This window comes from Mirounga leonina, unplaced genomic scaffold (assembly GCF_011800145.1).
Source record: "Mirounga leonina isolate KUSES-001 unplaced genomic scaffold, KU_Mleo_1.0 Mir_94, whole genome shotgun sequence".
NCBI lineage: Eukaryota > Metazoa > Chordata > Mammalia > Carnivora > Phocidae > Mirounga > Mirounga leonina.
This window is the reverse complement of record NW_023270855.1, coordinates 52193092-52217147: the sequence shown is the minus strand read 5'-3', so window position 1 is coordinate 52217147 and position 24056 is coordinate 52193092. Positions and strand designations below refer to the sequence as shown.

The following is a 24056-nucleotide window of genomic DNA, read 5'->3' as shown; positions in this document are numbered from 1 at the left end:
TATTATATATATATCCACAATAAAAATATAAATAAAGTAATTTTTGTAATTGTTGTAATCTTTTTTCATAGTAGGTTCTCAGTCTCTTCCCCTGGAGATGTTGACTGGGTAAGTCTGGAATAAGGTGGGAAGCTATACATTAACAATAGCCCCAGATGATACTTTTGATAAAGCTTACATTTTGAAACATTGCCCGAGGGCAACTGTTTCCAAAAGATTGTCCTAGAGACCAGCAAAATTTGGAACTTGTGAAAAATCCAAATTATCAGACCCAAACCCAGATCTACTGAGACAGAAACTTGGAGATGAAGCTCAGAAATCTGTTTAAACAAGTACTCACGGTCATCTTTGAGATGACCTTAAAGTTTGAGAACCATTACCCTAGTTACTCCTGGGACCCTTCACTACTCAGCGAAGTGCCTAATGTGAATACTACAAGTCAGTTGTCCCCAAGAGAAGATCTAAGAAAGACTGGAGAGATTCTTCCAAGAGAAAAGGACCCAGGAGAGAGGAGTCACAACTGGCCCCGCTGTTACTCTCCCAGGGATAAGGAATTGGCAGGTCAGAGACCCTTTCTCCTGTGTGGTCCCTACCTTTGAGGAGTCAAACTGATCAGGGAATGGAAAATCCATTGATCAAGTTGTCTAACAAGCTTCAGAGGGGATTGAGTCCCCAGGGCCACAAAACCTGTAACACACCAACATATAGTCACCAAGGCCCGTGTACCACTCTCAAGATACTCATGCCTCCTCCAGGAGAAATCAGCCAGGCCCTGTATTACATGCCTGGCTCTGTATCCCTTCTCTTTTGGGAAACAAATCTTTCTTCATTGCCCTCCATGAGCGAACAAGATTCAGGGCAGTTGGCCCTGGTGGTGGAGCCCGCATTGCCAAGCATGTATAGTCTAGTAAGTGTTGTGGGGAAACAGGGAGAAGAGGTGGTTGGGTAGAAAGGGCATTGACTACTGTTAAGCATATGGCAGGGACACCCTATGATGTCTAAGCAGAAGGAGCTTTAGGGGCCAATTGCTTGGGAGGGTGAATGGCTATGCTATTTGTTCAAAGTTGCTGTTGTGAGTGAGCTTTTACTTTGATCTCATGTTATTTGGGTGGATGGTTGATGGAGATTATAAAGATGAGGAAGAAGAGGCTAAGCATCCAGTCCACTCTTGGATACCACAGCACCTTCTAGAACCACACTGTGTAGTGACAGTTACCAGTCGGAGGTGTACAAATGGATGCCCCCAGGTACTGATAGATTTTTAGGTCTTTTACCATAGAGTATTGATTTGCTTTCTCCTACCTGGCCCCAAAACTCTAGAGCCTCCATCTTCACTCAGCCTAGACAAATCCTTTCTGAATCCTTCTTTGCCACCTTCATTTGTTGGGGAACATCTTCTGTTTCTTCAAAAAGACCTGTCTTCCTTCCTCTTTCTTCACCCTTATCTGTGGTTCTTACAGAGATTTTCAAGAGTGAAGAGTTTGTGTTCCCTGGTATCTAGGGCCACAGTATATAAAAAGACAGGGGCAGGGTGGATAAGGGAGGAAAAGGGAAGTGCACAGTAAGGTCCAACAACCAGTTCCCTCTTGACATTCTACCTTTTTGCTCTGGGAACATTCTGGGAGACATTGAAACTCACATGTCCCTTTCTCATAGTTCCCCTTGATTGCACTTGGGAATCAGGTCTCATCCTTAAGTAGGGACATGGAGTCATTAGCAAGACATTGGAGTAATTTTTTCACCTCTTCTCACCTTTGTTCCTCTTCCCTAAGACAAGTGGCGTGGTCCCTTCAACATTAATGATGTGAGGATTCCCAACCCCATTCCCTTTGACACTAGTTTTGCCTGCTTTAAATGTATCTTTCACTCCAGGTGCCAGGGAAAATTGTGATATGGATCATGTTACTCCTTTGGTCACAGTCCCTAAATAGCCCCTATCCTTTATCCATTATTTTTTTCAAGGTTCCCAGAGATGTAGTCCCTGTTCATCTCTCCAACCTCATTCTTCACTGTTCCCATGTCCCACTTTGTGCTTCAGCAAATTGCTAAAGCACCCTGTCCCATGCTGCTTTTTGCTTACGGGGTCTTTTCCCTTGCTGCCTTCTGTACTAGGAAAGCCCATACTCAATCATCAACCTAGACAACTCCTTGCCCAGGGATCTCTTCCTCCAGGAGTGCCTCCCTGACTCCATCACTTCAGGCTGAATTTGGGATTCCTTTCTGTACTTCACTTTGCAGACTGCCTTTATCTTAGCATTTAATTCACTGAATTACAATGTCAGGCTTCTGCATCCATCACTACCCCTGGAAGGCGGGGTTCCTCAGGACAAAACAACATCATTAATCTTTGTATCCCCAATAGCTAACACTTAGTCTGTCCCAAAGAAGCCCTTGTTGCACTAGACACTAGAAACAGAAGACAAACATGTATTTGGTGCATAAATAAAGGAGAAAGTATAGATGACAAATGGTCGTATCCTCCACCTCTAATTTCTAATCTCTGGCCCTAAGATAAAATGTTTCTAATGTGTGGGAAACTCTTTCTTAAGATGAATGCTATTCCTATTTTATGACCCATATGAATCACCATACAGCACCTGTAAGAAATGAAATTGTTTTCCTAGATTCTAATGCAGTTGATGTTGTTAACACACGTAGCATACTCCAGGAAATACCCAGAATTGTGGGCATTTCCTGTGCACTTCTGAGAGTCTGCTCAGCAAAACAGATTGGAATGCAAGAGAGTAAGCCACACTTATTAGAATTCAAGGGAATCTTTTACAAACTATCATACTTTAAAGATGAGTCATGACCATTTGCTTAGAATACCTCTCACCAGAAGCCAGCAGAGATGATTGCAAACTGCTCACCCCACCAAGGGTCAGAACAAAGATGTTATTCACAGTTAAACAATTTGCCTCTGGTATAATCATTTTTATCATTCCAGAGACACTATCTGCTTTGGGTTTTTTGTGGGTTTTCTTTTTTTTTGAGATAAAATTGGCATGTAACAGGGATGCCTGGGTGGCTCAGTCTGCCTTCGGCTCGGGTCATGATCTCAGGGTCCTGGGATCGAGCCCCGCATTGGGCTCCCTGCTCAGTGGGGAGCCTGCTTCTCCCTCTCCCTCTGCTTGTGCTCTCTCTGTCAAATAAATAAAATCTTTTAAAAAAAATTGGCATATGGGCGCCTGGGTGGCTCAGTTGGTTAAGCGACTGCCTTCGGCTCAGGTCATGATCCTGGAGTCCCGGGATCAAGTCCCGCATCAGGCTCCCTGCTCAGCAGGGAGTCTGCTTCTCCCTCTGACCCTTCCCCCTCTCATGCTCTCTCTCTATCTCATTCTCTCTCTCAAATAAATAAATAAAATCTTTAAAAAAAATTGGCATATAACATTATATTGGTTTCAGGTGTACAACATAATGATTCAATATATTGCACATACAGAGATCCCTGAGTGGCTCAGTCGATTAAGCGTCTGCCTTCGGCTCAGGTCATGATCCCAAGTGGCTTGGAATCAAGCCTCACATCGGCTCCCTGCTCGGTGGGGAGCCTGCTTCTCTCTCTCCCTCTGCCGTTCCCCCTGCCTATGCTCAATTTCTCTCTTTCTCTCTGTCAAATAAATAAATAAAATCTCTCTCTATATATACATATATGTACATATATATATAGCACATATAATATTTGACATATTATTACCACAATAAGTCTAGTTAACATCTGCCACTACACAGTTACAAAACATTTTTTTCTTGTGGAAAACTTTTTTTTTTAAGATTTTATTTATTTATTTATTTATTTATTTATTTGACAGAGCAGGAACACAAGCAGGGGGAGCTGTAGGGAGAGAGAGAGAGAAAAGCAGGCTCCCCACTGAGCAAGGAGCCCAACACAGGGTTCAATCCCAGGACCCTGGGATTGTGACCTGAGCCAAAGGCAGACGCTTAACTGACTGAACCACCCAGGTGTCCCTTCCCCAATATTTAAAAAGCACCATTGAGGATGACTCAAAATTCTGCTTGTGACCTTTGTAGTATTTTATCTTATGGTACCTAAATGGTTGAAACCTTGATATCTACGTTTTCATTGGACATTTTCACCAATTCTTAACTTCACAGATGAAGGCTATTTTGTCAAGCAACAAATGTCCAGGAAGCATCTGGCCCTGGCCCTGCAGGATGTTGATCACTCCTGGTACACTAAGCGTTAAGAATTTGTTCATGTGGTTTATTATTTGGTAAAAACATTTTCTTTTTCTTCCTTTCTTTTTTCTTAAGGAGTAAACCTACATTCTACTCATCCTGAAATAGCCTATCCAGATATTTGAGATACTCTCAAATTTTCTCACCTCTGAGACATAGTTATCTCACCCTTTTTTTGGGGTCCCAGATAAGGCAGATAATCCACATGAAGTTACTGAGGTTCACCAGACCTCTTGTTCCACATTTGTGTTAGAGTGAGTTTGGACCATTTTATCGCTAAGGTCCAAAGTGCTTCTTAACTTTTTAGATTTGATGATTCTAAATAAAGAGGATAAATGAGTGTCCCAGAGGCCGATGGACAGGGGTTGATCAACATTATTAAATGTTGCATGTAATGAATAACAGAATGTAGAATTCCTAAATTTTGTAATGTTAAGGCTTTTATGCCCATTGCTTCACTTCAGGAAATAAAAATAACAGAGAGACTCTAGAATCTATCCAGTGCCCATTTCATGTTCATTTCCTGCTTCAGTCATCTAGCTGATGAGTTGGCAACATGGAACCAAGAAATCAAACAAGTGTTTCAGAATTTTTACTCCTGGGATTTTCCCAAGACTCAGTGTATCAACCCCTTCTCTTTGGTCTGTTCCTGTCCATGTACCTGGTCACTGTGCTCGGGAACCTGCTCATCATCCTGGCCATCAGCTCTGACTCCCACCTCCACAGCCCCATGTACTTCTTCCTCTCCAACTTGTCCTTTGCTGACATCAGTTTCATCTCCACCACAGTCCCTAAGATGCTGGTGAACATCCAAACACAGAGCAAATCCATCACCTATGCAGAGTGTATCACCCAAATGTATTTTTTTATGGTTTTTGGCGGTATGGACACTTTTCTCCTCACTGTGATGGCCTATGACCGGTTTGTGGCCATCTGTCACCCCTTGCGCTACCCAGTCATCATGAACCCACAGCTCTGTGGCCTCCTGGTTCTCATGTCCTGGTTCATCAGCTTGTCATACTCCCTGATCCAAAGTCTGTTGATGTTACGGCTGTCCTTCTGCACCAACTGGGTAATTCCACACTTTTACTGTGAACTTGCCAAGGCCCTCACACTTGCCTGCTCAGACACATTGGTCAATCATATCCTGCTATATATGGTAACTAGCCTTCTTGGCATTGTTCCCTTCTCCGGGATCCTTTTCTCCTATGCCCGTATTGCCTCCTCAATCCTGAGAATCCCATCAGCTAATGGGAAGTATAAGGCATTTTCTACCTGTGCATCTCACCTGTCTGTGGTTTCTTTATTCTATGGGACAGGGCTTGGTGTGTATCTCAGTTCTGAAGCATCTTCCTGGGGGGGCATGATCACCTCGGTGATGTACACCATGGTCACCCCAATGCTGAACCCCTTCATCTACAGCCTACGGAACAGGGACATCAAGAGGGCTCTACAAAACGTTTTGGGGAGAACACTCTATGTTCAGTGATAGGAATGCTAGTCCTGGGTTTTTGAACTGACAGGAATAGCAGCAATTGGCTAAAGAAATCCTGCCTCTTAATCACATTGAGTTTTGCTTCTCACCAGTCCTTCATAAGTGACTTTGCTCAGAATTGCCTTGCAAGTACTTTTTCTTATGTACTTTAACTTCTTATGTTGACTGCTCTGTTATCCTCAGTTACTACTCTCCACATCACCTCCTTTTACTTTCCTATTACTGCATCTCAACTTGGATTTCTAGTGCTGCGGCCACTTTAAGTACCAATTCAGAATAGTTGCATGAAGATTATGAAATAGTGCATTTTATCAATAACCATTGCTAGCTCCTATTCACAAAGCACCTTTGGTGCGCCAGGCTACAGTAGGTATCTGGAACACAGCAGTGAAGAGGAAAAAAATAGACAAAAATCTTTGCCCTCATAGAGCATAAATCCAGGATCCCAGTTTCTCTGATCACGTTTTATGTCCAAACACAATATATACACTGATGGATAAATTATTTATTTGGTTATTAGCAAGGTTGAACTTTTCTCCATATGTTTATTGAGTGCATTTCCAAACATCTCTGAGTTTGGGTTTCCAGATTCCTTAAACTTTTCAATGGGGGCCTCCCTGCTGCCCCCAGGGAGGCATTGAATGAATGAATGCTCCCATTCCTCTTCTCCATTTCCTTGAATTTTCCCATTCCTGAGCTCAGTGTTGGGTTTGTAATTCAAAGAATATTGCGGACCATTTCAACTACCTTGGAAATGTCTTTAAAATTTTCTCAAATAAATTGTATTAGTAACAAGGTGTCCCACATTGAGTTTCTTGCAATGCAGACTCTTAGACAATGATTAACACGCAGGATGTTTACCAGGCAGTGTTCCTGGAATCAACACTTGGGGAAGGGCAGATGTGTAGTAAGGAATTTGGCCTCACGTAAAGAGAGATATGGCCTTTGTCCCAGCTCCCAGCAGGTAACATTTAAACATTTGAAATTTCCCCTAATGATAGGAGTGATTGATTATTCATGGAGGGCCTCATGGACCACACTTGATAGTTTATGTTCATGAAATGACTCAGGATGGGGGTTGGCCATGCCAAAAAGACCAGCCATGTGATTAAAGGGTTAGAGCTTTGGGCAAAGTGATATCAGCCCAACCTCAGGAGGGAGACTAAAACCTGAGTTCAACCATGCAGGCCATAATTCAACTAGTCATATCTATGTAATGAAGCCTCAATAAAAGTTCTGGACACTGGAGCTCAGGTGAGCTACTTGGCTGGTAACAGTCTTTGAGTAGTGTCAGGTAAAGGTAATGGGTCTGGATTCCAAGGCAAGAGGACAAGAAGCTTCACATATGGGATGTTCCAGACCTTGCATTATGTGTGTCTTCTTTTGGCTGAATCTAATTTGTATTGTTTTGCTATAATAAAACTGCAACCATAGTACACTGCTTCTTAAGTTCTGTGAGTCATTCTAGTGCATTATCAAGGCAGTCCTCTCAGTTTGAATCATTCTAGCAAATTATCAAATGTGAAAAAGTTCCCAAATTTGTATCCAACTGGTCTGATGTGAGAGTGGACCTAGGGGCCCCTGAACTTGTGGCTGGTGTCAGAAAAAGTCAAGCCAAGCTGAAGTCCATCAAAGACCTCCAAAAACCAGCAGGGAGCTCTGGAGCTAAGATGATCTCTTAGAGTTGGCTGGAATTAGGGCAAAAGGTACAAACATTTACATCCCCACATCAAACAGTTATCGGATGTGGGCTGCCCCAGGAAGGAGGCATGACCTTGCTGAGGCAGATCCCTATAGGGGTTGATTGCCGAGGGTTGAGAAACACCCAACATTTGAAACAACATGTCCCTTATTCCTGACAGGAGATCTTTTTTTTTAATTGTGGGGAAATAACATAAAATTTACCACCTTAACCATTTTTAAGTGTATAGATCAGTGGTATTAAGTACATTCACAACCATCACTACCATACATCTCTAGAACTTTTCCACCTTCCCAAACTGAAACTCTGTCCCATTAAACACTAATCCCATCTTTCCCTCTCCCAGCTTCTGGCTCCCACCATTCTACTCTCTGTCTCTGTGAAATTGACTATTGTAGGCATCTTATATAAGTAGAAGTATACAGTATTTGTCCCTTTGTGTCTGGTTATGTAATATGATTGAGGAGAAATTAGATGGAATAGGAAAAACAATCATCAGGAAAATTGGGATCACCTCTGCTCTGGTGGTTCCTCTCCCATCTACTCCTTGGGAATCATATATCCCAGTTTTCCTAGGGAAGTCCCAGGAGACTTGATAACTGTTTATTCAAACTCAATATTAATACAGTCCCCTTTCAGTTTCAAAAGGAAATTAAATATCCTACTTGCTCAAAAACCTGATCAAGATGGGGCGTCGGGGTGGCTCAGTTGGTTGAGCATCTGACTCTTGATCTCAGCTCTGGTCTTGAGCTTAGAGTCATGGGTTCAAACCCTGTGTTGGGCTCTGCGCTGGTTGTGGAGCCTACTTAAAAATATATACATATATCTGACCAAGCTCATTAAGTATTTGATGTTTTGGTCCTTAATGTAGGATTTAGATCCTCCTAACAAATAGGGGAGGAAATCATAGGAAAATAACAAGAAAGAGAGAGCTGTGATTATTTTGCAATGATAGAAACAAGACTGCTCATGACCAAGAGTCTTAGGCAATGCATAAAGAAAGTGAGAGCGGTATACAGATATATGCATAATCCTGCAGGGACTATGATTTAAGTGGGGAGTCCAAAATAATCTCCCAATTCCATTAGAGCTATGCTAACAGGAATAATCATGTAAGCAAAAAGCAGAGATCCATATAGGTACATATAGGTACATAGACATAGGTACATATAGGTACATGGTATACCATGTGGCTGCAGATTCAGAATTTCTTGTGCATATTTGATTTGCTGCATTTTCCAGTTCTATGAACCAAAAGGGATAAGACAGATGCTGAGATTATGCTGTTCTGCTGATCATCCCCCACAGTGCCCTCTTGATGTCCCTGTTCCTCAGGCTGTAGATGAAGGGATTCAACATCACTGAGGCCACTGCACCCTTCCCGGGGGAGGGGGAGATGGAGGAACTGAGGTACACTCCAAGACCTGTTCTGTAAAACAAGCAAACAACCAACAGGTGAGAGCCACAAGTAGAAAAGCCTTTGTCAGCAATGTCCACAATAGCCAAACTGTGGAAAGAGCCAAGATGCCCATCGACAGATGACTGGATAAAGAAGATGTGGTATATATATACAATGGAATATTATGCAGCCATCAAAAGGAATGAGATCTTGCCATTTGCAATGACGTGGATGGAACTGGAGGGTATTATGTTGAGTGAAATAAGTCAAACAGAGAAAGACATGTATCATATGATCTCACTGATATGAGGAATTCTTAATCACAGGAAACAAACTGAGTGTTGCTGGAGTGGGGGGTGGGGTGGGAGGGATGGGGTGACTGGGTGATAGACACTGGGGAGGGTATGTGCTCTGGTAAGCGCTGTGAATTGTGCAAGACTGTTGAATCTCAGATCTGTACCTCTGAAACAAATAATGCAATATATGTTAAGAAAAAAAAAGAAGAAGAAGAAGGTAGCGGAGGGGAAGAATGAAGCGGGGGAAATCGGAGGGGTGGACGAACCATGAGAGACGATGGACTCTGAAAAACAAACTGAGGGTTCTAGAGGGGAGGGGGGTGGGAGGATGGGTTAGCCTGGTGGTGGGTATTGAGGAGGGCACATTCTGCATGGAGCACTGGGTGTTATGCACAAACAATGAATCATGGAACACTTCATCTAGAACTAATGATGTAATGTATGGGGATTAACATAAGAATAAAAAAAATTTTTTTTAATTTAAAAAAATTAAAAAAAAAAAAAAGGCTTTGTACTTCCCACCTGTGGATGGGACTCTCAGAATGGAGGAAACAATTCTGGTATAAGAGCAAAGGATCCCTGAGAGTGGAACACCACCAAAAATGTCACCAATAAAATACATCAGCATAGTGTTGATGGAGGTATCAGAGCAGGCAAGGTGGAGAAGTTGAGGTGCATCACAAAAGAAATGATGAATTTCCACATTTGTGCAGAAGGTAAGTTGTGACACCATCAAACAGTGAATCTGAGATTCCAAAAGGCTGCTAAAAAATGACACCAGGACCAACAAGCCACAGAGGCATGGGTTCATGATGACTGGGTAGTTCAGGGGGTGACAAATGGCCACAAACCGGTCATAGGCCATCACAGCCAGGAGTAGATTGTCCAAACACCCAAATAGGAAAAAAAAGGACATCTGAGTTAGGCAGCCTGCATAGGTGATAGATTTGCCATGTGTTTGAATGTTCTCCAGCATCTTGGGGATTGTAGTGGTGCTGAAACCAATATCAGCCAAGGACAGGTTGGAGAGGAAGAAGTACATGGGGGCGTGGAGGTGGTAGTTAGAACTGACAGCCAGGATGATGAGCAGGTTCCCGAGCACAGTGACCAGATATATGGACAGAAACAGCCCAAAGAGAAGGGGCTGCAGTTCTGGATCATCTGGAGGAACTCCATCCAGGAGGAGGAACCCTGAGACAGCTGCTAGATTCTGTGGTTCCATGCAAGTGGGACATCTCTTGAAAAAGAAAAGAACATTGAATAAACAAAACAAGTGTAGAGACACCCAGCTAAGTGTGCATATTCTGATTCAAGCAATTCACAAGTAAAGTAGTCACACTTACGGAGCATACATCCCATCACCTTCAGCAACATTCCTCAATTGTAAACTCTTCTTGGAACTCTTTCCTTATTGGTGTCTGGGCTATTCACCTGTTTCTATATATGCCCACTATGAAGACATTGAGCCAAAGAATGTTAGAGAAACATATAAATATATAAACATAGAAATAGTTAGTTATACTTGCTCCAGAACTCATATTTGTTGCCAGTAAAAACTGAAGAGTTTTCTTGCTTTCCCTGCATGATCCCATTCCCCTACACTTCGGTTGTCCAAAGGCAAACACTGTCATGAATGTGGTAGATATATTTTCCTTTCAATGTTTCCATAATATTAGTATTGATTTATGTATTCATAAATAGGTTTTTTAAAAGTTTACTTAATACTATAATAATGCACATGTTGTTTCCTGAGTTCTCACTTACCACAGTAATGTATTTTGAGTGTCTGTGAAGTATACACATCTATTTCAAGCACTTCAAATGAGGCATAGTATTACCTGAAAGATAAACTTTATTTTATTTTTAATTTCTTTTTTTATTACTATGTTCAGTTAGTCAACATATAGCACATCATTAGTTTTTGATGTAGTGTTCAATGATTCATTAGTTGCGTATAACACCCAGTGCTCATCACAACACATGCCCTCCTTGATACCCATCACCCGGCTACCCCATCTCCCCACCCCCCTCCCTTCTGAAACCTTCAGTTTGTTTCCCAGAGTCCAAAGTCTCTCATGGTTTACCTCCCTCTCTGATTTCTTCCCATTCAATTTTCCCTCCCTTTCTCTGTTGTCCTCCGCACTATTTCTTATGTTCTTATTACAGTATTCCCTTCTTGTTTTTTAAAGATTTTATTTATTTATTTCAAGAGACACAGAGAGAGAGAGAGAGAGAGAGTGCAAGCAGGAGGAGGGGCAGAGGTAAAGGGAGAAAGAGAATTTTAAGCAGGCTTCACATTGAGCTCAGAGCCCGATGTGGGGCCCCATCTCAGGACCCTGAGATCATGACCTGAGCCAAAATCAAGAGTTGGACACTTAACCGGCCGAGCCATTCAGGCACCCTTATTACAATATTCCTAATAAAATTCTTGTGCCCACCTCCATATTACACAAATGAGAATTTCTATAATATATCAGCATAAAAGATGATAGAATTGTAAAAATCAATGTATGTACAATTTTACTATTAATTATCTACATTTATTTTCCTAATAGAAAGTGAGGACAAAATCAACTTCATGCTTTTATTGTCAAGGTATAGAATCAGAAAGATCCCTGGAGTCTGTGTTGCAATGGTCTTTCCATGATAGATCCACATGAAAATTCCTATCTTGTATAAGGAATAATATTTTCATATCACAGATTTCCAAAATAGGTTGCAAAATGCATTACTATTCATAGAAAATCCTATGATCTATAATATTCATGTAGTAAAGGCCCCTGTAAACCACTTACCCCATTTCTTAATTCACAGATGAACTCACAAAATCCCAAGAGAAGGAATTGGTGGTCCTGTTTCTGTTTACTCATCTGGAACTAAAGCATGTTTGAAAAGAAAGCAATCATTCCATACTGGTGGAGTGCACAGAGCCCTGGGATGGGAATCAGACTAAAGTATATGTCAACATCTCAACCTCTCTGTCCTGGTATCCCCTATCTAGAAATGGGGAGAACAGCATCCATTTTCAAGATACATGTGGCACCTAAAAGAGGTTTGCACCCAATAAATATTCAGTCATGGTTTGTAAATCAGAATTTGCATTATTATTGGGGTGGTGGGTTTATGGATGAAATCCAATCCTAAGAAAGGTTTAGTGACTTTTACTGTATTATATGTCAGAGAGGTAGAAGCCTATCATGTCCCAGGAAATTCACTCAAGAATGGGTAGAAATTGGGGTGCCTGGGTGACTCCATTGGTTAAGCATCCAACTCTTGATTTCGGTTCAGGTTCTGATCTCAGTATTGTGGGATCAAGTCTGCCCCCAACCACCTCTCCCTCTCTAAAAAGAAAAAGAAAAAGAATGGGTGGAAATCCTAAAATATGTCTCAGTTCATGCAATAAGATTTATCTCCCTTTCTCTTTTTCTCTCTTTTAATTTTCATCTTTATGAAAATCTCTAGTAATTTTTAAACATAGATTCTATTAAGTGGAAAATGATAGGTCTCTTAGAAAATCTGTGGCATAGATACACACAAGCACCGTTTTATTTTTCATCTAGATCTATGAAATGTCATTGGAAGGAAGAGAAGCACCCAGTGCATGAAAGCCACGTTAGACATGTCTATGCCCTGTTTCTGAGAACCAAAGAAGGGTCTATTCAATATTTAACAGAGATCGCTGTTTTTCTTGCAGCCTACTCTGTGCCAAGCAAAGTAAAAGCTCTGGGAAATCAGAAATGAATGTGATTCAATTGTTTCCCTCCAAACACTCAGTACCTGCATAAGGACAAAAAAAAAAAATGTTCTCTCAGGATCTAGGAAAAACTGAATCTTCTGATCACAGGATATTTTAGTTGGATAGATGGTGCTTAGCCTTGATAATGACAACAACAACAACGACAACAATAATAATACCTAAAATTTACCTTGTCCTTACTATAAGCATCTATCACATATTTAGTCACATGTTCAGTGCTCATCTTCTTTCTTTTTTTTTTTTAAAGATTTTATTTACTTATTTGAGAGAGAAAGAGCGAGAGAGGGACCACAAGCAGGGGGAGTGGGAGAGGGGGAAGCAGACTCTGCGGAGCAGGGAGCCCGATGCAGGGCTTGATCCCAGGACCCTGGGATCATGACCTGAGCCGAAGGCAGACGCTTAACGACTGAGCCACCCAGGTGCCCGTTCATCTTAAGTCTTACTCAGTGCAGTTGTATAAACTGGCTCAAAGACATTAAGAACTTGCCCAGTGTCATACAGATGAAAAGTAGAGCAGATAAGATTCAAAATTAAATGGTGGGTCTCTGAGGCCCATGCACTGAACTTGTTTGCTCTGTTTCCCTGCACTTCAGAGTATTTAAGCAGAAGTCCAGAGGTCTTTTCCAAAATTGCTAAGATAATCTTTGAACAGTTTCTTATTTCCTAACTAAGAATGGAATCTAACATCCTGACTCTATATCTCCCTTAGGGATCAAAAGGGCTTAAAATATAAGAAGGGGGTAGGAAGTGGAATATGAAGCAAAGTCTGAGAGCAGGGGCAAGAAAGATAGCTGCCCTGAATTGTCACGAGCTGACTCTTTATGGTCTCTACCTTCATCTCAGCCATTTTTTCTATCGTTGATGCATCAAGTACACCAACTGCTCTCTGGTGTCTTCTAGCATGAACCCCCTAAAGGGAAGAGCACAGTGAGTGGAGGTCTCTGCCTAGAGTAACAGGGTGAATTGGGTAAGCAGGAGAGAATACTGTCTAGGTACCCTGTGAACAGTCTCACTGTCTGCATTCAAACCTGAATTCATCCCCTATCTATCCCAGGACCTGGTAAAACTTAAAAAGCTTCTGCACAGCAAAGGGAGCAATCAACCAAACTAAAAGGCAAGCTACAGAATGGGAGATTTACAAATGACATATCTGATAAAGAGTTAGTATTGAAAACATATATAAAGAACTTATAAAACTCAACACCCAAAAAACCAATAATCCAATTAAAATATGAGCAGAAGACATGAATAGACATTTTTTCAAAGAAGGCATATGGATGGCCAGCAGACACATGAAAAGATGCTCAACATCACTCATTATCAGGGAAATGCAAATCAAAACTACAATGAGATATCACCTCACACTTGTCAGAATGGCTAAAATTAGCAACACAAGAAACAAGAGTTGGTGAGGATGTGGAGAAAAATGAATGCTCATGCTCTGTTGGTGGGAATGCAAACTGGTGCAGCCACTCTGGAAAACAGTATAGAGGTTCCTCAAAAAGTTAAAAATAGAACTGCCCAGGGTGCCTGGGTGGCTTAGTTGCTAAGCGTCTGCCTTCAGCTCAGGTCATCATCCCGGGGTCCTGGGATTGAGCCCCGCATCAAGTTCCCAGGGGGAGCCTGCATCTCCCTCTCCCACTCCCCCTGCTTGTGTTCCCTTTCTCTCTGTGCCTCTCTATGTCAAATAAGTAAATAAAATCTTTAAAACAAAAAATAGAACTACCCTATGATCCAGTAACTGCACTACTAGGCATTTACCCAAAGGATACAAAAATACTGATTCAAAGGGATACATGCACCCTGATGTTTACAGCAGCATTATCAATAATAGCCAAACTATGGAAACTGCCCAGGTGTCCAACAACTCATGCATGGAATGAGATCCTGCTATTTGCAATGACATGTATGGAGCTAAAGAGTATTATGCTAAGCAAAATAAGTCAGTCAGAAAAAGACAAATACCATATGATTTCACTCATATGTGGAATTTAAGAAACAAAACAAACTAGCAAAGGGGAAAAAAGAGAGAGAAAGAGGAAAACCAGGAAACAGACTCAACTATAGAAAACAAACTGATGATTACCAGAGGAGAGGTGTGTGGGAGGATGGGTGAAATAGGTGATGGGGATTAAGGAGGGCACTTGTCCTGATGAGCATTGGGTAACGTATGGAAGTGTTGATTCACTGTATTGTACAACTGAAACTAATAATACACTGTATGTTAACTAACTGGAATTCAAATAAAAACTTTTTTTAAAAGGTGGGTTGACGAAAAAATAAATAAATAAAATCAGGAGGTGAAAAAAAATATTGTGCTCCTATCCTTAACTCTGAAATGATGATCACGGATGTTGCTGTCTTTCAGGGGGTGGTAATACAGATAAACGGTAGCAAGCTATGTAGAAAATTTATCTCAGTGTCTCGCACTTGGAGTCCCAAGGTAAAAGTTTGTAACATTGTGGTTACTGATATCGTTCCATCATCACCATCATCATCACCTACATGATCATTTGGAAGACTTAGGGGGCAGTTAAGAAGGACCTATTTCCTGCTCTGATGGGGAAGATGCCCAAGGGAGATAGAACTAGAATGAGACAAAAATAGAAATCTAAGTAAGAGTTTTAGGATCCCCACCAGAACCAACAACACTAGGTCTTTATAGGGCTTTGAGTTGAATCTTTGCATTTTGGTCCCTTTCTGTCTGGCTATCCCAACTGTCCCAGTGGTCTTGATGAGGAGGAAACAATGCTCTCCCAGTCCCTCCTGCATTCAGTCCCTCCCACTGTACTTGCTGCTGGAGCAGGGCTGAGGAATGCAGATCTGGCTGCCTCTCCACCACCCGGAGCTGGATGAGGATAGAGGCTTTGTTTCCAGGACTGGCAGGAAGACATGCAGGTATGGGTGTCCCGGAGCAGACAACTCTGGGAGAAGGAAACACAGGTATGGAGCCCACTGAACTGGGACTGGCAACTAAAAGGCTGGGAACCACAGGCTAATTGTTTACAGTTGTTTGACCTTGAGGGCTCAAAGCCCATGGTACATAATTAGCCAAATTGGTCCATGCTCTCCCAATCTCTAAGGACTTGCTTTATTAATTGAAGAAGAAAAGGAGAAAAGTGAATGTACTGCGTGGGGGGTGGTATCTAGACCCCTCTTCTTCTCAGGAAGAAGCTGACTTCTACTCCTCATTTCTGACTTCCAAGTTATTTATCTCATCGTAAAATTCAGACACATTTCAACTACAGAAAGCAACATATGACTTTTACATCTGTAGAGCCATTGACTTAATCATGTAATTTAGGGAGAATTAGGTCTTCTATACCAAGAATCTTATAGAATTTCTATTTTCTCAGTTAAAGTTTAGGTCTCTAAGGGGAACTTTCTACTTTTTCTTTCTACAGTGTTGGTTTGGGGTTTGGAATTTATGCATTGGAGATGTATGTTTTTTGCTGTTTTGAAAAACAGCCCAGGTTTTGGGCGCCTGGGTGGCTCAGTTGGTTAAGCGACTGCCTTCGGCTCAGGTCATGATCCTGGAGTCCCGGGATCAAGTCCCGCATCGGGCTCCCTGCTCAGCGGGGAGTCTGCTTCTCCCTCTGACCCTCCTCCCTCTCATTCTCTCTGTCTCAAATAAATAAATAAAATCTAAAAAAAAAAAAAAAAAAGAAAAACAGCCCAGGTTTTAATTTTTCTGTCCAGTGATGTATGTTATTATCTTAGGCAACTGTTTATTTTGACATATTTATCTGCTGACTTGATCGTTTGCTTAAATACTTCAGAGGTGGGGCGCCTGGGTGGCTCAGTCGTTAAGCATCTGACTCCGGCTCAGGTCATGATCCCGGGGTCCTGGGATCGAGCCCTGCATCGGGCTCCCTGCTCTGCGGGAAGCCTGCTTCTCCCTCTCCCACTCCCCCTGCTTGTGTTCCCTCTCTCGCTGTGTCTCTCTCTGTCAAATAAATAAATAAAATCTTTAAAAAAATACTTCAGAGGTTCTCAGAGATCTCTACATTCAAAATGTGGGCGAGGGATGTAATCTCAAGGCCTGACTGGAAGACAAACTCAGAGCTTGATTTCTCATTAACTGAGATGAAGAAAACGTCGTCTTTACCCAATTAAATTGGGTATGTAAGAAATTGCGCTAATTATGCGTGTGTGCATAAATGGCAGAGGAAAACATTAGAGAGCCCAAATGACCAAATGACAGGAGCATAGTGAAGGATTGGAGAAGGAGTTGTGAGTGTTGATATGTTTTAGAATGCTCAAACAGGAAGAAAGTCTAGTATTAAACTGAAGTCACTGCAGTAGGAAGAGCCAATCCAATACTCGGTTCATTGTCAGTGAAGTTGGCAGGCCATTTGGCTTAATGTAAAGGCAGGGCAAATTAAACTAGTTATTAGACAGCTTTTCTTTTATTTTTTTTTCAAAGATTTTATTTATTTATTTGACAGAGAGAGAGCACAAGAAGGGGTTGTGAGCAGCAAGCAGAGGGAGAAGCAGGCTCCCTGAGGAGCAGGGAGCCCAATGTGGGGCTTGATCCCAGGACCCTGGGATCATGACCTGAGCTAAAGGCAGATGCTTAACCGACTGAGCCACCTAGGCGCCCCTAGACAGCTTTTCAAAAAGCCCAGATTGCTACCTGAGAAACTATGTGTAGCATCTGTAAAGGAAAGAATGATATGTACATGGGATCCTGGGTGTGTAGCAGAAGACAGGACCCAAAGACAGATTGACCACGATAGAAGAGAAGGAAGCATGCTGACAAAGTGGGATCCTAACGAGGTGGTTGCTAGTGAAAGGAAAGAGCTCCCCTTTGCTGAGGACATGGTCCTTTGCTGTCCTTAAGTAATGAAAATGAAGATAGAGTTAAATGTATCCGTAATGACTCTGGTGACTTAATAAGCCATTGGCACAATTAGAATCACCACTACGTGAAACCTCAACTGTATACCCTTGAACAAGATTTTTCATTACAGTCACCTTTTTATCCTGAGCTCACTTTGCAATCTCCCCATTGCATGTCACAATGTAGCTTTAATCCCTATATTATGACTGATCAGTCAGAGTTCAATCAATAAAAGAGAAACCACACTAGTTATTTTAATGAAGGTAATTTTAGTATAGGTATGATTGAATACTTCTATGAAAGGCACGAAAGGAAAAATATGGTAACAGAGCCATAGCTGTAGAATATAGTGACAACACCGTGGGCTAAGAGGTGTGGGGAAAAGATTGGGCATTAGTGCATGTGATCTTTATTACCATTATTAGAAGAACTTAGAGAGAAGCCAGAAGGAAAATCAGAGCAGTGATTTAAAGATTCACAGCCCCCACCACAGCATCACAATTTAAAGTATCGAAGGGTAAGTTTAGAGCAGAAAACAATAGCTTAAAATCCAGCACAGTGGGGCGCCTGGGTGGCTCAGTTGGTTAAGCGACTGCCTTCGGCTCAGGTCATGATCCCAGGGTCCTGGGATCGAGTCCCGCATCGGGCTCCCTGCTCAGCAGGGAGTCTGCTTCTCCCTCTGACCCTCCCCCCTCTCGTGCTCTCTATCTCATTCTCTCTCAAATAAATAAAATCTTAAAAAAAAAAAAAAGATTAAAAAAAAAAATCCAGCACAGTGAACCAGCTGTAGAGTGTGGCGGGAGAAGATACGTAAAAAATATTACCAAGAATATGAGGGGAAAGATCACATTGGCTATTGCTATGGAAAACTCTTTCCTATCTCCTCCTTTCTGATTTCTGATCACTTTGCGACGGTCAGGGTTTGACCATGAACAATGAAGGACCCATACAAGAAAGTCATCTTTGAAAGAAAGGTCTGACAAAATTCAGTAGTCCTCCACCTTAGCTGCACATTAGACCAATCTGGGGTCTGTTAAAAAACTGTTCATGTTCTTTTTACTCTCCAGTCCAATTGAATCTTAATTGGTGGTGGTGGGACTCAGGCATGAGGATTTTTAAAGCATATCAGATGCTTCAGACACGAAGCCAAGGTTGAGGACCAGTGACATACATTCTTTTAAACAACCTGCATCAATAGATTTGATCAAAGCCAAAGTATTATGGGAAATAGATGTGGCAGTAAAAATGGGTGAGAATATATTTTATTTTTTTATTTAAATTCAATTAATTAACATATAATGTATTATTGGTTTCACAGATAGAGGTCAGTGAGTCATCAGTCTTGTATAATACCCAGTGCTCATTACATCACATGCCCTCCTTAATGTCCATCACCCAGTTACTCCATCCTCCTAACCCCTCACCTCCAGCAACCCTCAGTTTGTTTCCTATGATTAAGAGTCTCTTATAGTTTGTCTCCCTCTATGGTTTCATCTTGTTTTATCTTTTCCTCTCTTCTCCTATGATCCTCTGTTTTGTTTCTTAAATTCCTCATATCAGTGAGATCATATGATAATTGTCTTTCTCTGATTGACTTATTTCACTTAGCATAATACCCTCTAGTTCCATCCACATCGTTGCAAATGGCAAGATTTCATTTTTTTGATGGCTGAGTAGTATTCCAGAGAATATAATTTAAAAGAGAGTTTGAATTTCTACAGGATGCCTGAGTCATAGGTGACAAGTACAGAAGATTCCATGGGTACAATAAGATACAATTGTGCAGTGATTTTGACATACATGGGGTCCCAGAATACTCCCTTAACTCCATCAAAGATGTGCCAAGATAAAAAATATTTAGATATTTCAAAACAAGAGGAATGGAAACCATGAGCTACAAAATTATATGACCAAAGGGGCATGCTTGCTCATACCATATGTTTGGTTTTGCAATCATTTCTAACCAACAGACAAAAAAAAAAAAAAAAGATCCAAGACTAGGCTCTTCTGTTGAGGAGCCTCTGCAAAGCCCTCTTGATGTTCCTGTTCCTCAGGCTGTAGATGAAGGGATTCAGCATGGGAACAACCACAGCATATATCACTGAGTCCACTGCACCCTTCCTGGGAGAACGTGAGACAGCTGAACTGAGGTACACCCCAAGACCTGTTCCATAAAATAAACAAACAACTGACAGGTGGGAGCCACAGGTGGAGAAGGCTTTGTACTTCCCACCTGTGGATGGGACTCTCAAAATGGAGGAAACAATTCGTGTATAAGAGAAAAGGATCCCTGAGACTGGAATACCACCAAAGATGGCGCCAAGAAAATACATGAATATTTTATTGGTGGAAGTATCATTACAGGAAAGTTTGAGGAGCTGAGGAGGGTCGCAGAAGAAATGTGGAATTTCCACATTTATGCAAAAGGTAAGTTGTGACATCATGAGGCAGTGCAGCTGAGAGTCCAGAAGGCTGATCAAAAAAGACACCAGAATGAGCAGGCTACAGAGGTGGGGGTTCATGATGACTGGGTAGTGCAGAGGATAACAAATAGCTACAAACCGATCATAGGCCATCACAGTTAAGAGTACATTGTCCAAACAGCCAAAAAGATTAAAAAAAGACAACTGAGTCAGGCAGCCCACACGGGAGATGACTCTGTTATGAGTTGTAATGTCCAAAATCACCTTTGGGACCGTGGTACAAGTGAAACCGATGTCAGCCAGGGACAGGATGGAAAGGAACAAGTACATGGGGGTGTGAAGGCAGGAGTCAGAGCTGACAGCTAGGATGATCAGTAGATTCCCCAGCATGGTGACTAGATACATGGACAGGAACAGGCTGAAGATTACAGGCTGCAGTTCTGGATCATCTGAGAACCCCAGGAGGAGGAATTCCAAGGCACCTGTTAGATTCTGGGGTTCCACATAGCAGAGACAGCTTTAGGGAAATAAATGAGAATTTATTAAAAAAAAAAAAGATTATTTATTTATTTATTCGAGAGAAACAGAAAGAAAGCACGAGAGGGGAAAGGGTCAGAAGGAGAAGCAGACTTCCTGCTGAGAAGGGAGCCCAATGCAGGACTCGATCCCAGAACTCCAGGATCATGACTTGAGCCGAAGGCGGTCGCTTAACCAACTAAGCCATTCAGGCACCCAAAATGAGAGTTTAAATAAAGGAAACAAGTATACAGGTATCCATCAGTTTGTCTATATTTTGGATTCAAGCAATTCATAAAGTATTCACATTTGAGGAAAATCTAGCAAAATTTCTCAGTTGTGGCAACATTCTTTTCTCATTGTCTTTTGCTCCATTCACTTTCTTTGTGCATCCGTCTCTAACAGCCTGGTTTCTTTTTTTTTTCTTCTTCTTCTTTTTTTTAAAGATTTTATTTATTGGGACGCCTGGGTGGCTCAGTTGGTTAAGCGACTGCCTTCGGCTCAGGTCATGATCCTGGAGTCCTGGGATTGAGTCCCGCATCGGGCTCCCTGTTGAGCAGGGAGTCTGCTTCTCCCTCTGACCCTCCCCTCTCTCATGTGCGTGCTCTCTCTCACTCATTCTCTCTCTCTCAAATAAATAAAATCTTAAAAAAAAAGATTTTATTTATTTATTTGACAGAGAGATACACAGCGAGAGAGGGAACACAAGCAGGAGGAGTGGGGGAGGGAGAAGCAGGCTTCCCGCCGAGCAGGGAGCCCAACGCGGGGCTCGATCCCAGGACCCTGGAACCATGACCCGAGCCAAAGGCAGATGCCCAACGACTGAGCCACTCAGGCGCCCCTAACAGCCTGGTTTCTATGTGCATCCACTTTGGAAAGACTAGGCTAAAGAAATTAGAAGGGCAAGGATACTTAGAGATTTAAAAATCCATAAACACACTAACATATCAGTCCCCTCCTTTAAAGGAAACAAAAGGAATAAGAAATATCTTTTTCCCTTAAAAAAATTGTTGTAATTAAAGGACACTATTAAGCAGTCAAAAGTATTTTGTCTAAATGCAGAGAAATTAATTATCTTGATTTGAACTATTTACAAACACCCTATAAGATCTATGTAATAGTGTCTGACCCATTTTTTTGTGTGTGATATTTGATTGCTAACAGAGCTTAAGGCATACTGCTCTCTTAACCCCATCTGCCCGACATCTGGGCTAGCTGATAAGAAAGCCGGGGTCCTCCAGTTATAAAACAAGTATGTTGTGGGGATGTGATATACAGCATGGTAACTATAGTTAATAATACTGTGTTTCATATTTGAAAGTTGCTAAGAGTAGATCTTAAAAGTTCTCATGACAAGAAAAAAAATCTTGCAACTATGTATGGTGATGGATGTTAACTAGATTTGTGGTGATCATTTTGCAATATATAAATTTTGAGTCATTATATTGTACACCTGAAACTAATATAATTATATGTCAATTATATCTCAATTAAAAAAAAAAAAGCAAGCAAGCAAACAAGCCTAGGTTCTTCCTCCTTTGGTGACAGTGAGACATTCAAACCTCACAAGCATTTCAGACCTGTGTAGAAGGACTGCAATGCTCTCTCAGACAGGGAGGTCTTCATATTAGGAATAAAACTTTTTATACCCACCTGTATACTTGTTTCCTTTATTTAAATTCTCATTTTGGGTGCCTGAATGGCTTAGTTGGTTAAGCGACCACCTTCAGCATTATCAGCCTCGACATCCAAGCCAAATTTTGAATAGGAGTCCATCCTATTTCTGCAGAGTGTCCTATCTGAGTGAGTGGGGCATGAGACAATGACCACCACCATATAAGGTCTTTCTTCTCTTGCTCTGGCTTGCTCACTGGATGCTGCCTTATGGCAAGCATGAAGCATGCACTCTGGACTGGATTGCACTGTGATGCATTTCTTAAGCCCTTCCAATCCTTTCTTATAGATCTAAATGACCTAATTTGGAAGTTTCAATAATTACTTGGCTGTTAGAGACAGGACAATGGTATTAGGTCTTTTCTTAATGTGGCCCTGGGTCTTGTGTCTTGGCCCAGACCTATCCATATGTCTTCGAATGAAGCTGTAACTGACGCTAGGGCCAAGGAAAAGCTCTTACCCTGATTGGTTATGTGTTTCAACCAGGCATTGTCTTTTAAGGATGTTCAGGGGAAAGAGTATACCCTGTGTAAGATCTAGGTCCATTGGGTGGTTGCTCATGAAAAAATGTCATTCGAGGGGAGAGAGAGGGAGAAGAAGAGGAAGAAGGAGAGGAAGGGAAGGAGAAGGAGAAGAAAAGCAGTCATTGTTTGTCATGCTCAGGTCTGCACTCCTAAAAACAGGCTGGGACCTTTCAATACCTCTGCTGCTCCTATTGCCCACACCTTTGTTGCAACAAAAATCCAGATCCTCAGGGTTATAGGGAGAAACATCCACAGCACCCCTGTATTACAGTAAAGGGATTAATTCAAACCTGATTTAAGCACAGGGTATATAAACCCTATGAAACAATCATCATCTTGGAGGAGGTCCCTCACCCTGAAGATCTGGCTTGAGGCTGTCTGGAGTAAGAAATTTACAAATATGAGCAGGATAGAGAGGACCTCCCTTGAAATATATCCAGTGATAAAAAACAAAGAAATAAAAAAAGGGAAAAAGAAATTAAGAGAAAGAAAGACACTTGCATATGGGGTTAAGAAACAAAAAACTGAAATAGAGGTATACAATTTGACCCAGTTGGAAGTCTGAAATATATTAGAAGAATTTATAGAACAAAAAATAGGTGCTTTTACATCTCTTCAACATCGGTTCTGAATTAACTTTAATATCTGCTGAAATGCACCAACTGGCAAACCTCCATGTTCTCAATCACTACTGGGGCTCGAATTACAGTAATAGCTGGGGATCCCACTAAATTTAAACAAGGTGCCCTCTAGAATCTTAGGGAGGTTCTTGAACAGAAGAACAGAGAACAAACATGTTCTCAACTTCACCACTGAAACTATTACCTTGCCCTCAAAGACCCCACAGTGGGCATGGACACGCCGACCTAATGAGTAATAAATTAAAATTGAATTAAGTCTTTGGCACTGTATAGGAAAAACCCACCCAGTTTTTCACCTCCTGAGTTTCTCCTTTACTTTTACACAGAATACTTCACTTCTGAAACTTCTGGTCAGCAAATGTGTGGGGTTCCCCTCCCCACCACACTAAGCAATTGTCTACATCAGCTGAATGTCCTACAATTTAACTCAATTCTGACACTATCCACCTGGAGCATCAAATCCCACAGGATAGCTCACAAGACTGCTCCTACCCCACTTCAGATGCCAATCGCAAGTAGTAGGTTCCTCATGTTCTAGCCAACGTCTATGCAATTTGGCTACAAAACTAAGGGTTCCCATGGCCCCTTC

The 24056-nt window shown here is 41.7% G+C and overlaps 3 protein-coding genes across 3 annotated transcripts; 1 reads left to right on the top strand and 2 right to left on the bottom strand.

Moving 5' to 3' along the window:
- The first annotated feature begins 4753 nt into the window (after positions 1-4753).
- Positions 4754-5686, top strand: LOC118005459 (olfactory receptor 7D4-like). Its single transcript, XM_034997395.1, has one exon. The coding sequence runs from the start codon at positions 4754-4756 to the stop codon at positions 5684-5686; it is 933 nt and encodes a 310-aa protein (XP_034853286.1).
- Positions 5687-8672: 2986 nt separating this feature from the next.
- LOC118005462 (putative gustatory receptor clone PTE01) lies at positions 8673-10572 on the bottom strand. The gene is made up of 2 exons (XM_034997397.1): positions 9596-10572; positions 8673-8871 (listed from the first exon to the last, which is right to left on the bottom strand). The coding sequence occupies exons 1-2, from the start codon at positions 10309-10311 to the stop codon at positions 8673-8675; spliced, it is 915 nt and encodes a 304-aa protein (XP_034853288.1). The 5' UTR covers positions 10312-10572.
- Positions 10573-19686: 9114 nt separating this feature from the next.
- On the bottom strand, positions 19687-20619 carry LOC118005425 (olfactory receptor 18-like). The gene is made up of 2 exons (XM_034997358.1): positions 20163-20619; positions 19687-19877 (listed from the first exon to the last, which is right to left on the bottom strand). The coding sequence occupies exons 1-2, from the start codon at positions 20515-20517 to the stop codon at positions 19687-19689; spliced, it is 546 nt and encodes a 181-aa protein (XP_034853249.1). The 5' UTR covers positions 20518-20619.
- Positions 20620-24056: the final 3437 nt, after the last annotated feature.